Raw genomic sequence first — 15,940 nt, forward strand, 5'->3', positions numbered from 1 at the left:
TTAAATCACCAAACATTGCATGAATTGGGTGGCGGTGGTGGTGGTGGTGAGATGCTGATGCTGTCTGACTATGAGCTGCTTTGGCCACTCAGAACGTGACATTATTGCAATGATAAAAATGATTAAAATAAGTGTGCATGAAGTAAGCAAGTGGAAAAGTCAAGTAAGGGGGGACACTTGAAATTTAGCAGGTATGAAATTTAATGTTTCACTATTGTCTGTCAGAGAGTTGAAAATAAAGTCTTAGACTTAAATTTGTATACAGCATTCACATACATACATTTAAAGTTAATTTCAAATGACATTGCTGCATTAACACAAAACAACAAAGAAAGTAGGGCTGTAGCCAATTATTACTTTCCTGTTGATTATCTTCTTGATCAATCAATCAGCCATTGGGTCCACTAAATGTCAGAAAATGCTGAAAAACATAAGTGTCTTTCAAAGCCCAAGATGACGTCCTGTTCATAACCCAAAGACGTCCAGTCCACTGTCACAGAGGACCACAGTAACCAGTAAACACACAGAGGAGCTTTGACCTTTCAAGAAGAAAGTACTCAAACTGATCAAGTTATCAGTGAAACAGTTACTAACAATTCAATAGCTGGCATTACAAAATAAAGCCATTCTGCTGCACATGTTAGAGCTGTTTCTGACAGGCTCTGATAATTCTCTGAAAATTCAACACAGCAAGTTTTCCTATTAGCCATTTTACATCAATTTAATGAAGCATCTCTTTAGAAAAAATTGATGGAGATGACGAAAAGTTAAAAAAAAGTCTGCAAAAAAGTTTTTATGCTTATTTCAGGTGGCAATTAATCATTTTGTCATATCTAATTTTAACTATATTCATATATAAAAACCCATACAGTAAAACTGAATATAGTTCTTCTCTGGAAAAGTGTTGAAGCATAAAAAAACAATGTAAACAATTTAACAGATTCTTGTTCCTGTTCTGTTCTCCATGAGGAAGGAAGATCATCTTTTTCAGCCTGGGTATTTTGGATCTGCTGATTTGCCTGTCTACTTTCATTTCTCATCATTCAGCCCAAAACAAAACACTGGCACAAAAGTGCCCTCATTCACTTTCAGCTTCAGGAAGTGCTGCCTTAAAAGAACCATGTTTGTTATGCAACATCCAGTTTCTAACTGTTCTGTTGAGGCTTCAGCATCTTAGCAGTCGTCAGATCAGTTCTGTTTTTACATATATCTATTTTAGATTAATAAAAGTCATTGATTAATTCATTATAATAATTCTTCTGGAATATGGAGTTGGATCTGAATTGATGATGAGGATAATAGCAAAAGCAGATCACATGTTGACTTCACATGTTATAATACAAATGGGATATGAGTTTGGATTTGACCTCCTGGATGATAGTGGGTGCACAAATCCATGGTGTAAGACCAGACGTTTCGCTCTGCTGACAATTATTTACACAAATGTCACATCAGAGCCAAATTATGAGGGTGTGCTCCAAGAACAAGCCGTTAGGAGAGCGTGTCCTGCCATGTTTCTATGCTGTGTGTTCTAAGTGGTATTAGGAAAGTGTGGTGACTCATTCTGAAGTGATGCATGCACCTTTGACATACCTGTCTAATAAAATAATAAAAATTTCAGTAAGTTAATTCAAGTTGCTGCTTGGTTCTCTGACAGCCGCAGTGTCGCAGCATTGATGTTGAAGCTGTAAATGTTTGTCTGTGAGACATAAGAAATCATTAATACTCTTTTAGGAGGAGTAGATGTTTATAACAGTTAAAATGACTGAGGTAGGCAGTCAGTGAACTTCAACTTCAGTGTGTATTTTTGGAGCAGTGGACTTTTGTCACATTGTTATCAACAATTTATAATTTTATAACTCTATAACTTTATAACTTTTCTTTTTTATAGCTTGAAGAAAACACACATGATGAAAACTTTGCTAATACACGTTGAGATGAGTCATGGTTCCTTGTTTTCACCTAATGAAAACAGAGAAAACTGAGAACCATGATGAAATACAAAGTATTGAATTAAGTTATTAAAAGTTAAGACATTATAACAAATATTAAATATTTTAAATGGTCCTGACTGTGACTGAAAAGCTGTCGGTTCAGTTTAACATCTTAAACATACTGAACATATTTTCTAAAGTACAACTTTAATAGCAAAACTGTTTTTACAAAATTGTCTTTTCAAATTCAGTCAACTTTAACTTTTAGGTCAGCCAGAACACCAGCTTTGTTAAGTTTAAACAAGCTGTTTATTTTTACAATGCACATTAACATTTTGTGTCAAAAGAAAAGTAACATAGTTTGGGAACAGAATTAAAATTACAATTAATTATGAGGTTTAAGTGATACTGTACAATACAGATATAATTCTGATAGTGACAAGACTTCAGTGGAAACAGCTTAATCCACCTTTCTGCTTTCAGTCTACTGTATATGCTCAGTATGTTGCAAATAGTCACATTTATAACACATTGATAAATACATTTATTCACATATACATAACACATCTGCACAGAATGATAGCTAGTTCACTAGTTTGAAAACCATGGAAAGTATTTCCACAAAATTTAAATGTCTTTTTTTCAGCATTAAGCAGTTCCGTTGGTCCAATTTAAAATTACTGTCGTAAAATTACATTGGTAAATGAAGTCAGTAAAACCCCAGGTAATTAAGATGGCCCAACAAAATAACTTAATGCTCAAAGAAAGCCATTTAATCACATAGAAATTTAATTAAGGTCGCTTTAACTATAAACTTTGTGAGTAACTTTGTGAGTAAGTTAGACAGTTTTCTTCATTAGTAGTTTTTCTTACATGTTAGCAGTTGAAAAAAGAAGTCCTTCACATATTCTGATAATCATGACCTCTTTAAAGTCTTCCTCTGTGCATCTGATCCCTGCAATAATGTGCCAAAAAGTGTGTCCCAGTGTGTGAAATATGGCGCATAGTTTACTTTGAGTTTCAGGTGGTGAAGGTCATGATGCTGAGCTCCCCCGTAGAGGCCAAGGGGCACCAGTCGGCGTGGAGACCAGGGAAATTCGTAGCCTGAGTGTGCCTCCACAGAAAGATACATGTTGATGATGTAGAAGAGCATCTCTGTGAGTGGATGGCAGCCCAGGAGTGCAGGGTTCAGTGCTGTGAAGAAGCTGAGGCTCAGCATTTCCCAGACTCCTGTGTATTCTGTCATCAGGGAGAAGGCGGCTGTGTAGTTGTGGTGCTCCTTGTGGAAGGACTGGTAGAGCCAGGGCACCTTGTGATGGAGCACGTGCCACAAAAAGTACTGCATGTCGAACAGGAGGAGGCAGGCCAGCACATCCCTGACAACAGTCAGCGTCTCAGGTGCCAGAGGAGGGGAAATCACAGGTCTCAAGTACCAGTGCACAACAGACAGTGGGAAAATGAAGCAGGCGTGGTTGTAGAAAATTTTGCACAAGCACCTCCAAGCCATTGCCCACGTCACCTTGCTTTGAGGCTGGATCTTGAAGCGGTGTAGCAGGGTCATTCTGGAGTAGAGCAGATCCAGAAAAACATATGGCAAGCAGCAGCTCAGGTGAACAGTCAGAGAAAAGAAAACTGGGAAAAATGGAGATCTGAGGAAGCTCTGGTGTCTTAGCCAGTCCCAAACAATCTGCAGAGGCAGCCTCTCCATGGTCTCTAAGTTAGTCATCCCTCCCAGTAAGAAAGTAGGGTACTTCATTACTGCACAGACACATTTATACTTAGTGAAGTGTTTCAGCATTGCGTAACATGCTTAGAGAGCATTTCCTGGGGGGAATCATGCAGAAGACACTGCCAGGCAAAACTTGATGTGAGATTTATTCAGTCACATTTCCAATGGCACACTGTTATACACGCTGTTATACACTGTACACACTGTTATATACGCTTAACAAACATTTTTGTAATACGTTGCGTAAGAGTAACAGTGTTTGTCTCTTTGCAAATCGTTTTCCACCTATATTCAGCTGAGTATAGTACAAAGACAACTTTGACAATTATTTTTGACAATTTGTAAGAAGAGCGATGTATCTAGGTGGGTATATGTGGCTGATGAGTTAATGAGGTGCACATGTGGAGGAGAGCAGGCGAAGTTCAGCTGAGGGGAATGAAAATGATAGTAGGACTGAAGGGAATGGCGAGGTCTGAAATGAAAGGACAGCAGTCTGAGGCCATCTGGTGGATGAAAGGAGAACAGCAGTAAACTGCATGAGCAGGGGGTTGAAAGAGGGAAGTGACTCAAAGGAGGGAGAGAGAGGAAGAATAGAAAAGTAACTGGTGTCAATTTTGATAATTTTTTAAGTCCTTTTTCCAAATTAAAAACTGCCAGATATTTGCCTAGTATGAGGATTTGCTACTTTTCTTTTTAAGTATCTCAATAACTGTAAATTTACTAGTAATTTATGTCACTGATTGAACAAAAAGAGCATTTATGCTTTATTTTATAAACCAAACAATCATTTGATGAATGGAGGAAATAATCAGCAGATTAATCCATAATGAAAATAATGATAAGTTAGTAATTTAGTTAATAAGTTGGGAATAATACAATATTGCACATGTACACATGTAATATCAGTCATTAGCCATTTTTCTTTTACTTTTAATAATTTTAGTTCATTTTCCTGATTTTTACAGTGTGGCATTAGCGCTTTTACTTAATAAAATAATCTGAATAGTACTTTCTACACTCCCTCCAGAGCTCCCACCATGATGACAAGCTGTTGAATAGACATGTTGCCAGGTTTTGATATCCAGGAAGGAGCATTACTTGTAATGTTGAGCTAAATTTAACCACTGTATATAGCTGTTATTTGTTTGTACTTAATCTGCACAGTAAATTTAGTGGTGAGTAAATGGATTAAAAGTATGCAGGACCATAACATTGTCATAGGCCATTAAAATACAGCAGAATTCACAGTTAAAGTCATTAAAATTTTCAGAGATTACAGAGGATGTTCTGCATGTAAGGAACAAGGCTGAAAACCAACAATGAATTCCTATGACCTTTGACCCTTGAGGTGGCACTGTATTAAAAAGCAACGTGTATAAAGGACATAAACTGTTATTAAATTTAGGACTTTACCATGCAAAGCAAAAGCAAACTTTTTTTTTTAGCTCAGGGTTAAATTCATAGTGGGAACCAGGCTCCTCACTCAGCTCAAAATCCCTATTTTGGTGTCACAGAGGAAGCTGGGCGGTGTCTTTCTGTATGGGTGGAGCTCAAAGTCAGGAAATGTGTAAGAGACAAACTGTGAGACTGTTCCCTCGTTGTTCGCATGAGTTTGATGAGACTTGTCTCAGCGGAGAGAGCCCGCCACATGAACTTATCATCATGAACTGAGCACAAAGGTAGGTTCATCAACTTTATTACGCCACACATTTTCTAAATCGACCTCTTTAGACATGTACATCGGCGAAGAGCGAAGCGCCAAGCCGCTGAACATGCAATCATGTTGCCCAAAATTGTGCGTGTTGCATAATGTTCAGGAAAGCAAACCTTTTAGTTGTTATTTGCTTCAAAACTTAACACAGCATCTTACAGAGCGTCGCTTGTTAGCAGAGCAGGCTGTAAAGTGACTCATGTGTCTGGTATAACATTAGTCTGTCACCACATTTCCGTGATGAGCGAGCCACTATTTTGTTGCTAAGACAACCGAGGAGGTAACCGTTGGCAGGGTGTCGAAGCTACATCACTTTAGCTGCGCAGTCACGTCACGGTGAGTTTATTGGGCGCAGGAGTCAGCAGTGGCGGAAAAAAACATTTATTTTACATTTACACAATTTTATTAATTTACTTAGTTAATTTATTCGTAAAATAAGTACGCTTTAACTCAATTAACAGTAGCAATAACACAGAGGGTCGCATTTTATAGTACACAAATAAGACGTAACAAGCTGTACTTTGTATGAAATTTGACAAAAACTAGAAATAATATGTTCTTTTTTAAACAGTAGTTGTAGCCTACTTAGAGACACCTTTTTTCTTTAGTTTACAGTACAGTTCTGTTGTTGCTGTGTCCCTAATTGTCACGTAATTAAAGTCTAAAAATGGTTTAATAATGAGCATATTGTTTCTTGTTTTGTCTCTTTTGATAAGAAGTACGGCTTATTGCGTTTTATTAATGGGCTGTAAAATAAAGAGTGAACCCACAGTGTATAAATAATCTGTCACAGTGTTTCAAGTAAATGTCCTGACTTAAAAATGTATTTTTCAAAGTAAAAATGCAAAATCATTAGCATCAAAATTAGGCACGAGTAGCCAACTCATTATACAGAATGGTCCATTTCAGAATAATATTTATTATATTAGATCGTAATGATGCATTCATATGTTCATCACTTTAAAAAGATAGTTCTCTTTTTTGAAGTGGCGTATATGAGGTCCTTATGAATACTCAGTGTGTTACCTACAGCAGATGGGCATTGACACACCCACAGTTTGGAGAAGCAGAGAGGGGCACCAGCGAGGAAGCTGTGCAATGACTGACTGTGGACAGGGTCAGCCCTGAAAGGTAGTTTAGCCACTTTAAAAAAACAGTATTAGTTTAAGTGTACATTATATTTAGAATATTTTCACAGCTTAAATTGCCATCCGATAGTCTTTTATGGCAGTACTTTTATCTCGCAGTACACAGGAGTTGTTGGTCTAATGCTGCCTTGATCTGTTAGTTTGTGTTATTATGTGATTGATAAATCCAAGCTATTCTGTTAAAACATTAAAGTTGCATAATACCCCACTTGCTTAGTTTCGCTTAAGTCTTGGATTTCTGGGATAATGATTATGTCGTCTGATCCCAAAGACACTCAACAATTTAGCCAAGATAGCACAATATTGCTGTTTTAGTCTACACCAGATACACAAAAAAGGTCATTCATAAGGCATTCATTAGCTTCTGGTTCTGGGAAAGTGTGGAAAACACTAAAATTACTCCCAAACTATTCTCTGAAATGTCTCTTTAACGAAATTACACATATTTAGCCTATTCTATCTCCTTTTGATAACTCCAATCCATTCACTGAGCCCCCTTCTCAAAATGATTGGAGCTCCCCTGGGGAGGCCCGCCTTTCATTTTAAAAACCTCTGCAAGAGATGATCTCAAATAATATTTCATGGACCGCAGTACACGCCTCTATGTCTGGCGTGGTGTTTGTTTGGATGGACTGTGCAATGTAAGTGTTGGAGAACATCCCAGTAAGTAAGTCATGGGAAGTTTCCCTGGCTCTGTGACCTCACATACTCCACCATTACTGCTGCCATTTTAATGCTCAAGTCTGACAGAGAATGGCTCATAATCTCTTGATCTTACAGTGAGATCATGACGCATATGTACTTCCTATTTCTCATTTCTCTTATTTGCTAAGAGAGGTCCCATTACGAGCATGTTATTAGTCTTTATTTCAAAGATTGTAGTGATGATAGTTGAAGTAATTCAGTCCATCCTGAACAGAGCAGTTTGCAGCTGTCTCTTTAAAGTTTACTAAAAGCTCAGAACATAAGCAATAGACTTATGCAATTTCCTCTTTTGTACAGTGTATTGCATTACTTGTCGGTCATTGGATGACGTCCAGGAAAGAAGATAATACTGTCAATGTTAGTTTTTTCCACATTGTTTTGTTTTTCACAAACTTTATTCAGATATTTTCCAGAAAGGGAGGTGTCATTCATTATGTTTTGTACAAAATGTTAACAGGATGCAAATGTTAAGAGGCACAATGTTGGTAACTAAATAGGGTTATCAAGAAGAGCAATGTTCCTCTAAAGGGCTCAATCTTCCTTCCTCCCATGTTGCACAGTCTGATACTGGGCAAGTGCGTCACTCAGCCCACTGCCTCTATATTTAGAGGTACACTCTGTGCTTCCTCCTGGGGTGGAGTTCAACTTTACAAAAATAACTGGATTTTTTTATACACAAACCCAAATTCCAAAAAAGTTGGGATGTCACCTAAAACGTAAATAAGTAATTCATTCTGAATTTGGTGCCCACAACATGTTGTGATGGGAGCATGTTTACCACTGTGTTACATGACCTTTTCTTTTTTCAACCCTCAGTAAGTGTTTGGGAACTGAGGCATTAATTCTTGAGGTTTTGAAAGTGAAACTCTTTCCCTTTCTCGCTTCATATACGGCCTCATTTGCTCAACAGGCTGGGGTCTCTGTTGTCGTACTTTGTGCTTCATAATTAGCCACACATTTTCAATGGGCGACAGGTCTGGATGGCAGGCAGACCAGTCTAGGAGCCCAACTCTTTTACTACAAAGCCACGCTGTTTTAACACATGCAGAATACATCTTGGCATTGTCTTGGTGAAATAAGCAGGGACATCTCTGAAAAAGACGTCTGAATTGTCTTTAATAGCAATGCTCTGAAATCTCTAAGTACCTTTCAGTGTCAAGTGTCATGATGCCATGGGTACTAACGCACCCCCATGCCATCACAGATCTTGGCTTTTGAACTTTACGCTGGTAACAGTCTGGTGGGTCCTTTTCCTTTTTAGCCCAGAGGACACAACATTTATGATTTCCCCCCCAATGATTTTTTAATGTGGACTCATCAGACCATAGCTTATATTCTTACTTTGCGTCAGTCCATCTCAGATGAGCTTGGGTCCAGAGAAGTCATCAGCATTTCTGGATGTAGTTGATAGCTTTCGCTTTGCATGGTGGAATCTCAACTCACATTGGTAGATGCATCGACATACCGTCTTTTCTGACATCGCTTTTCTGAAGTGTCTCCAAGCCAGTTTAAGTAATATCCTCTGTATTGTCATGTTGGTTTTTAATGTAGTGCTGCCTGAGGGGTCAAAGGTCAAGGTATATTAATGAATAAAAGCCCAATTTCTTTTTGTGTTTCAGGACCTGAGTTGCAGCTGCCTGGACGTCTGCAAGGTGCTTAAATGCGTGTGCTAGAAACAAGCTGAAGATGCAGGGGGCCATTGCACGAGTGTGTGTGGTGGTGGCTGCTGCCATATTAAACCATCCCTTGCTCTTTCCTCAAGAGAACACGACACTCCCAGAGCAGGATGAGGAGCTGATGGCTCGCATGCGGGAGCACGAGGAGAGGCTGGAAATGGAGCAGGCCAAGCTGGAGAAAGAGCTCTTACAGCTGGAGTCAAAGCAGGAAGAAACCAGCTCTGAGGAGGGTTACAGCTGGTACTTTTGGAGTGCCGTGTCTTTTATCATATTCTTCACCATCGAGATGTGCAGAGTTGATCTTGCTGACACAGAAATGCGCCCAGTTGAGGATGAAGACGTACTGCCAGAGAGTGGATCCATCACCCCCAGGACGATGGTACTAGATAAGGATGTCCTAAGCAACTTCTGCGACAAATGCACCTACACTTCATCCCATGAAAACTGGAGGGTGAGGGAATTCGTTGAGGGTTTTGCTGATGACTTGCTTGAATCGCTCAGGAGTTTGTGTGACAGAGAGGCAGATATGGAAGTCGGGGACTTTGTTGGGATTGGAAGCATGTTTGAGTCTTGGAAGGTGTGCAAGCCACTCACGTGCGACCTTTTAGTGCCCTTCTCACCTCCAGATCCTCACTCCTTCCAGTTCTACCTGTGGTGCAGCCCCTCCAATGACACACCTCCAGATATGCAAGGCTGTGGCAAGATAAAGGTGACCAGGTTTGGGGAGAACGAGGAGGGCTGTCTCTGTGGCTCTGCTAACCTGGGAGAGGACATGCTGTGTCTGTTGCACAGCAGGAATGACACGCTCAAAGTTGACCGCAGTCCTGAGGAATTGCTCTGCTCCAGGAACACTGCTTTCTTAGCCAAAGATCAAGTCATGAAGTGGTTTCAGATCTCTATGACCAAAGCATGGGGACGTATCTCTCACAAATATGACTTTGAGGTCACTTTCCGCAACCTGGATGCCGCCGGCGCTCTCAAGATACGTTTCCGTTCGGGTAAAGTCATCATGTTGAACCTCATACCGGTGGTTCAGCTGGAGGATACGGACGTTTATTTTGTGTCATACTTTCCATCCGATTGTGACAGCTCTCCAGATCCATACTGGTCCGTCTCTTTTGCTGTTTACGAGAGGAATTTGCTGAAACATTTTGCTAAGCGCCTACCACAGAATTCCTGTCATTTACACTGCCTCCAGATTGTTACTTTCCTACACAGAAAGCAGACGGGGCTCACAGGAAAAAGTGGCCTCACTAACTACCACTTAAAGACTGCTCTGTTGCACTTGTTGTTAAGTAAAAGGCCCTCTGTGTGGGGTGTTGAGAGTTTGGAGCACAGGCTCCAGGATGTGCTCAGCTTCTTGCAGAGGAGCCTACAGGAGAAGAGACTTCATCACGTTCTGATTGGGAACAACAAAGTGCCAGAACACATCCAGATTCCTCAGACAATTCGCCGCGCGGAGCCCATCAATCTGTTCCGGTCTCTGGTGTTGCAGAGGGAGCTTCATGCAGCAACAGTAAAACATTTCCACGAGATGTTGAGAAATGCACCTGCGCTCATTCAAGAGTACACACCCTACTTATCAAACGGGGGTTTACACCGCACCCTGGATGAAAGTGTGTGAGCCATGTTTGTTTCTTAGGGTAGCTTTATACAATGAAACTTTCACTCAACTTTTGTTGATTGAAACTAAGTTGCACTTGAGTTGCATGGTGGAAAGCCCTCTGCAGCACACCTGAAACTTGTCTGAAAGTCAGCAGCGTAACTGTCAACTTTGTTGAACTAGTTTCACGCCCACAGCCAGCCAAAACACTGAGACAACATGTCAGGTGATGACATTAAACTATGATGAGTTTAAGTGACAGTTTCTTATCATCAAAATGCCTATAAGGTTTTGATAAGAATTAGAGAAATTATCTAAAATTTTATTATATATCAAGCTACAGAGTCATAATGAAGTCAGAAGGTCTCAACAAAGACCTATTTAATGTAAAGAGAGGATGCACTCACTGGAGGCTTGTTGGAACATAATAAAAGAGACCAAAAAATTTAGCTTGAAAATGTAGTGAAATAAACTATTAAATGATGCTACATGAGACAGTTTATTCTGAATTGCCTCACTGTCAAGCTGTATGGAAATTATGTTTCATTCAATTTGCAACCTGCAACAAATTGTGTGAAAGTTTCACTGTGTAAAGCCAGCGCTACTTTTAGCGCTAGCAGATCTATAAATGTCATTCAGTGCTTCTAAGAATAATGCTACAAATAATTGCACCGGATAGACAAGCACTGAAATGAAAAGGTGCACATACCACAATTATTTTAGTTATGGGTGATATATTTGTACACATGTAGTGGTTTTTGCTGCAGCTGCTTTCTTTACACTTGACAAGGTAACTATTGTATTAAGAATATTCCCTCCAAACAATACATTAGCAACATTTTAGCAGTGGTTTTTGTTGTTTGTGAAATTCAGTGGCAAAATGTAGTAGTGTTCTACAAGATCTGATGGGTACATTGTTTACCCATGTAAAGTCAGAAATGAATTCAGTCTGGAGGACGGGTGTTGAATACATAGTCCTCTGCCTCCAAAAGAAGCAGCAACAAGTTATCTACATGAAGGATGATACTTTTAGAAATGCACTTCAACATTCACCTGAAAAAAGACAGAGCACCACGAGTCAGGGCAACATTTTAAAGGGACAGTTTGAATTATTTGATGTGGGTTTGTAGGAGGTACTTATAAACAGTCAGTATATTATCTACATCTATAGATGGTGGTTGGCATTCCTCCTGTTTGAAAAGGCGGAAAGGAAAACCAGCAATGTACTGCTGTGGTTGGGGTAAACAACAAAAGGCTCCCCTAAAAAATTCAGTATCAGTTTAAGTGTATGCTATATTGGCAATACTTTCACTGCTTTACTTTGCCATCAGACAGCCTTTTCTGATGGGAAACCCTCTCCATACTGACAAAACTCCATATGCAAATGGATAATTTGCTGGTTTACTGCTGTTTCGATCTGTTAGTTTGTGTTATTGTGACTTTGGTGAATCCTAACTAATCTTTTAAAAAACCAAGGTTACATAATAGCACAAACTAACTAACATTAAAGCAGTGGAGGACCAGCAACTCCCATGTTCTGCAAGGGAGTATTACTGATTTTGCCTGTCTGACATCAACATGAAGTGTACACTTCAACACTTTTTTGAGCAGACATTTCTGTAGGTGACTTGCTCACTCTGACCACAGCGGTTCATTGCTTTGTTCATTTGGTTCATGTTCATTAGGTTCTATGCTGATACTCTGCGTCTTTTAACTGAGGTGGGCCGACCTGCATCTCCTGTAATTAATACAGTGATCATCACTAAGTGCCTCAAACAACCCTACATCAAATAATCTGAACTATCTGTTTAACAGAAATACCTCTTATATATTATGTCGGTCAAACAGCAATCACTTGCCAACCAGTATAGCAGTGGCTTTTTGTATCCAGTCATAATGTTGCAAATCTAATGGCAGCTATTACATTTTGTAATGTTCAACGTTAAGCACAGCACTCATTTTCTCATAACTTATTAGAAAGCAAAGTTGTTCTTTCTAATGTTTTTGCCAGTTATTACACTGTGTTGATGTCAACTCTTTGGCAGAGCTCCAGTTTATTAAATAGGATCACCCTGTGGGGGAAAACAGTGCAGTTTTTTGTTGTTTCTAGTAATAGAGACAGAAAATTCAGATTCAGGACAGTCATTACATCTCCAATTTTTATTAGTAAAAAGTTAAAAGTGCCAGATGTTGGAATGAATCACTGAATCATTTAACATTAACATATATCTTACTGTACCTCATCCTCATTATAGTGGGTTCATTTTTTCCCTTTGATAACAAAAACAGTCTTAATGTCCAAAAAAAAAAAAAAAAAAAAAACATTTTCCCCTTTAATGCAACTTAAATCTTAACTGATCATAGTGTTCACCATTTTCTTATTATTACACCAACATTTAAATAAACAGACTCCAGAATTTTGATTGACAAACTTCAAAATAACCATAATCAAAAAACCCAGAAAGTGGACGGTTTAAGGTTTCGTCACATCTGTGTTTACAGGCCATAGTCATAGTCGGGTTTCCCCTCAATGTAAGTCTTGTAGAAGGCCTTGTACGTGTCCACAGTGTGCATGGTGGCTTTGACAGCTGGGTCATCTGACATGCACTCTGTCCACTTCTTCAGCTCAGGAGTGCTGTCAAGGCAGCTGAAAAGACAAAGGCAATTCAATTATTCACCTAACTGCCAAAATTACAACACATGAACAGAAGTAGTTCTCATGAAATATGAAGTATCAGATGCCATGAAGGAAACAAACAAACAAACAAAACTAACACGTTCCTGTGAGATTCTCTGCTCTTTGTCATACAGCTCCTACTTTTGTACTGTACACAATCTTTTTACTTTTTTGCTCCTCTCTATAGTGACCTTTAATCTTTTGAAATGCTTCCATAAATAAAATGTATTTATTTTTAAAATTTCCTGAGAGATTATTACTTGCCTTTGCAGTTCAAAGATCTCCAGCCTCTCGAACCACGGCCACATCATGTAGTCGATCATTGTGATGGCATCCCCACCAAAGAACTTGGTCTTCTTATTAACCAGGTCCTGAAAAGTCACAGTTACATTCATCAGCGCTGAAAATGAGCGCACAGTCTGAAATGATCTTAGAACTAAGTTCAAGTCTGAATCTAGTACATTTTTAGAAATCAGGCCCCTTGACTAATGTAATTTAAGTAATGGTGCTCACAAACCCTGGAATGGAATAGAAAACTCTGTTAGAACAACTGCAGCGGCGAAATAGATTCACTCAAAAAACTTCAATGAGTATAAAAAATTCTACTAGAACTGAAGGTGTAAGAGTGGCCTGGTAGCTCAGTTGGTAGAGCATGAGCCTCATATACTGAGTCCTCTGCAGTGGCTGTGGGTTTGACTCTTGCCCGTGGCCCTTTGCTGCATGTAATTCCCCCACTCTCCCCCATTCCTGTCATATCTTTAGCAGTCCTATAAATCAAAGACCAAAGGTTTCTAGCAAAAACATAATAACAGAATAAAAAAAATATATAATATGTCATTATTTAGGCTATTTTATTCATGCAATTACAGATGCACTCACTCATTTCAAGGGACAATTTTGACTTTACAGCCTACCAAATGACAGGTCTGGTGAATGTGTAAAGAAATCAGAGCACTCAATTCACCACCCACCTCATTTAATTTGACAAACTTCTCTTTCAGCTCAGCTTCCAGTCCTGAGACATCATCGCCGTTTCTTCTACCAGTTGGGATCTTGTAGAAGTATGGTGTTATCTGTAGAATAGGTGTGGCATTAATTTCAATATTAAGATGATGGTAGCAGTAGACAAGTATACAAAAAAAATGGATTTGGATCTTCACATACGATACCTTGGAAAAATGCTCCAGCATCATCTTCTGCTGAGCTTTACCAAACGGAGAGGAAGGAAGCAGCTTGTTCTCGGGGTAAGCCTCGTCCAAGTATTCACAGGTGATGGGAGACTCATAGATCACCTCACCAGCCGGTGTCTCCAGAGTTGGGACGAGGCCAAGGGGATTCCTCTCAAGGAACCAGTCAGGTTTCTCTTTCAGGTTGATGTTGATGGTGTCATGCCTGAAAGACAAAAACAGGTTATTCAAATTTAATCAAAAGCATCAGTGATGCTATGGTTTCATAATAATATACAATGAAATGTGTCTTTACTTGATCCCTTTGGCATTCAGCACCAGTCGCGCCCTGTGTGCGAAAGGGCAGAATCTCATGCTGTAAAGCCTGATGTGGCCTTTAGGCACTGGACCGGGTGCAGCACTTCCTAAAAGACAAAAATAAATAAATAAAATTGCAGTTTTTATATACAAGGTTCATTCATATTTTCCAAATGTCATCAGCCACAACCTACATCATCAATAATTATTGATGTCAACGATATGAAACTATATAAGTATAAGTAGTATAAATATAGTATAATTAATTCTTCTTTTGTACATTGTGTATATATCTTTCATCTCATAAGACATGTGCAGTACCTCACACACCACTATACTGTTTTATTGGCTAGGTATTGTATTTAATTTGACTTCAGCTGTGAGTGTCACTATTGCCCAAGTCAAATTTACAGTAAACTGTATCTCATCTTAATCTCAGCAGTTTACGTCTTTCACAATAAAAAGCAGTGACTGAGCTTGAACCTTTCAGTTTTATACAGTCACATAGGAGAGGTCAAGTGTTCCACCTCCAGTAACAGTATATTTTAAATGAGTGACTTATATAATAATAAAGTAGCCTGAGGCGCTTAGCTGGCATTTTACTCGCTTTTAAAAACTGCATGTTATTAGAGTATCCACAGAGAGTCGCTGCAGGCTGTGCTAAATCAGTCCTAAAAGTGCACTGAATTCGAGGTGATGCTCAAATTAAAAGCTGATTGTGTGGACTATTTGCAATACTCTCATGTTATCTACTGTTAGCTTTATGAACGAAGCGGAAGAGGTCACATAACGCTTCATCACAATGACTTTGCAAAAAATATCGCTCCCATCATCGCTTCTGGTTCTTCATAACGTGACAGCACAATGTAGAGCACAATGAATCCGACAGCGAACACCCAGCAGGCTGTAAAGTTCAGATTCCCACAGGGTTTAAATATAAAGCAATGCATTCAGTGGAAAAGAAAACGAACACACACAAATCTCTGATATGCACATGATTTTAGGATTTTAGGAAGTGAAACTCTCATGCTAATCGTAATTTAGCTTGCCACCAACAATAAATGACAAAAGCAAACGCAAGATGCTTTTTCAGTTAGCCGAGTAGTGGCTGCTGCGTCTTACCTTTGGAGAAACACTTTTCAGTTGACATCTTTATACTTCAGGTGGTGAATGAAATCAGTTTGAATCTGGCCTTGACACGAGTAGACGACTGTAAACGACCCGATGAGAGCGGTGTCGACGGCAATATACTTACTTCCGCTATGGGCGTGCC

General features: G+C 39.2%; 3 protein-coding genes across 3 annotated transcripts; 1 reads left to right on the forward strand and 2 right to left on the reverse strand.

Moving 5' to 3' along the window:
• Window positions 1-2,244: 2,244 nt before the first annotated feature.
• LOC146315492 (cholesterol 25-hydroxylase-like protein) lies at window positions 2,245-3,660 on the reverse strand. Its single transcript, XM_084735900.1, has one exon. The coding sequence runs from the start codon at window positions 3,658-3,660 to the stop codon at window positions 2,851-2,853; it is 810 nt and encodes a 269-aa protein (XP_084592026.1). The 3' UTR covers window positions 2,245-2,850.
• Window positions 3,661-8,826: 5,166 nt separating this feature from the next.
• Window positions 8,827-10,784, forward strand: itprip (inositol 1,4,5-trisphosphate receptor interacting protein). The gene has a single exon (XM_084736713.1). The coding sequence runs from the start codon at window positions 8,914-8,916 to the stop codon at window positions 10,525-10,527; it is 1,614 nt and encodes a 537-aa protein (XP_084592839.1). The 5' UTR covers window positions 8,827-8,913; the 3' UTR covers window positions 10,528-10,784.
• A 2,034-nt stretch (window positions 10,785-12,818) lies between these two features.
• Window positions 12,819-15,928, reverse strand: LOC146315494 (glutathione S-transferase omega-1-like). Its single transcript, XM_084736714.1, has 6 exons — window positions 15,790-15,928; window positions 14,666-14,774; window positions 14,353-14,575; window positions 14,155-14,256; window positions 13,448-13,554; window positions 12,819-13,153 (listed from the first exon to the last, which is right to left on the reverse strand). Exons 1-6 carry the CDS (start codon window positions 15,815-15,817, stop codon window positions 13,003-13,005), a joined length of 720 nt encoding a protein of 239 aa, XP_084592840.1. The 5' UTR covers window positions 15,818-15,928; the 3' UTR covers window positions 12,819-13,002.
• Window positions 15,929-15,940: the final 12 nt, after the last annotated feature.

Source organism: Lutjanus erythropterus, chromosome 14, assembly GCF_056507025.1.
Source record: "Lutjanus erythropterus isolate fLutEry1 chromosome 14, fLutEry1.hap2, whole genome shotgun sequence".
In the NCBI taxonomy this organism is placed as follows: Eukaryota; Metazoa; Chordata; class Actinopteri; order Lutjaniformes; family Lutjanidae; genus Lutjanus; species Lutjanus erythropterus.

Coding starts and splice junctions, on each gene's coding strand:
- LOC146315492 (XM_084735900.1), bottom strand. CDS start 3,660: ATGACTAACTTAGAGACCATGGAGAGGCTGCCTCTGCAGATTGTTTGG.
- itprip (XM_084736713.1), top strand. CDS start 8,914: ATGCAGGGGGCCATTGCACGAGTGTGTGTGGTGGTGGCTGCTGCCATA.
- LOC146315494 (XM_084736714.1), bottom strand. CDS start 15,817: ATGTCAACTGAAAAGTGTTTCTCCAAAG. Junction 14,576..14,665: donor CTGAATGCCAAAGGGATCAA/GTAAAGACACAT, acceptor TTTGTCTTTCAG/GCATGACACCATCAACATCA. Junction 14,257..14,352: donor TGCTGGAGCATTTTTCCAAG/GTATCGTATGTG, acceptor CCTATTCTACAG/ATAACACCATACTTCTACAA.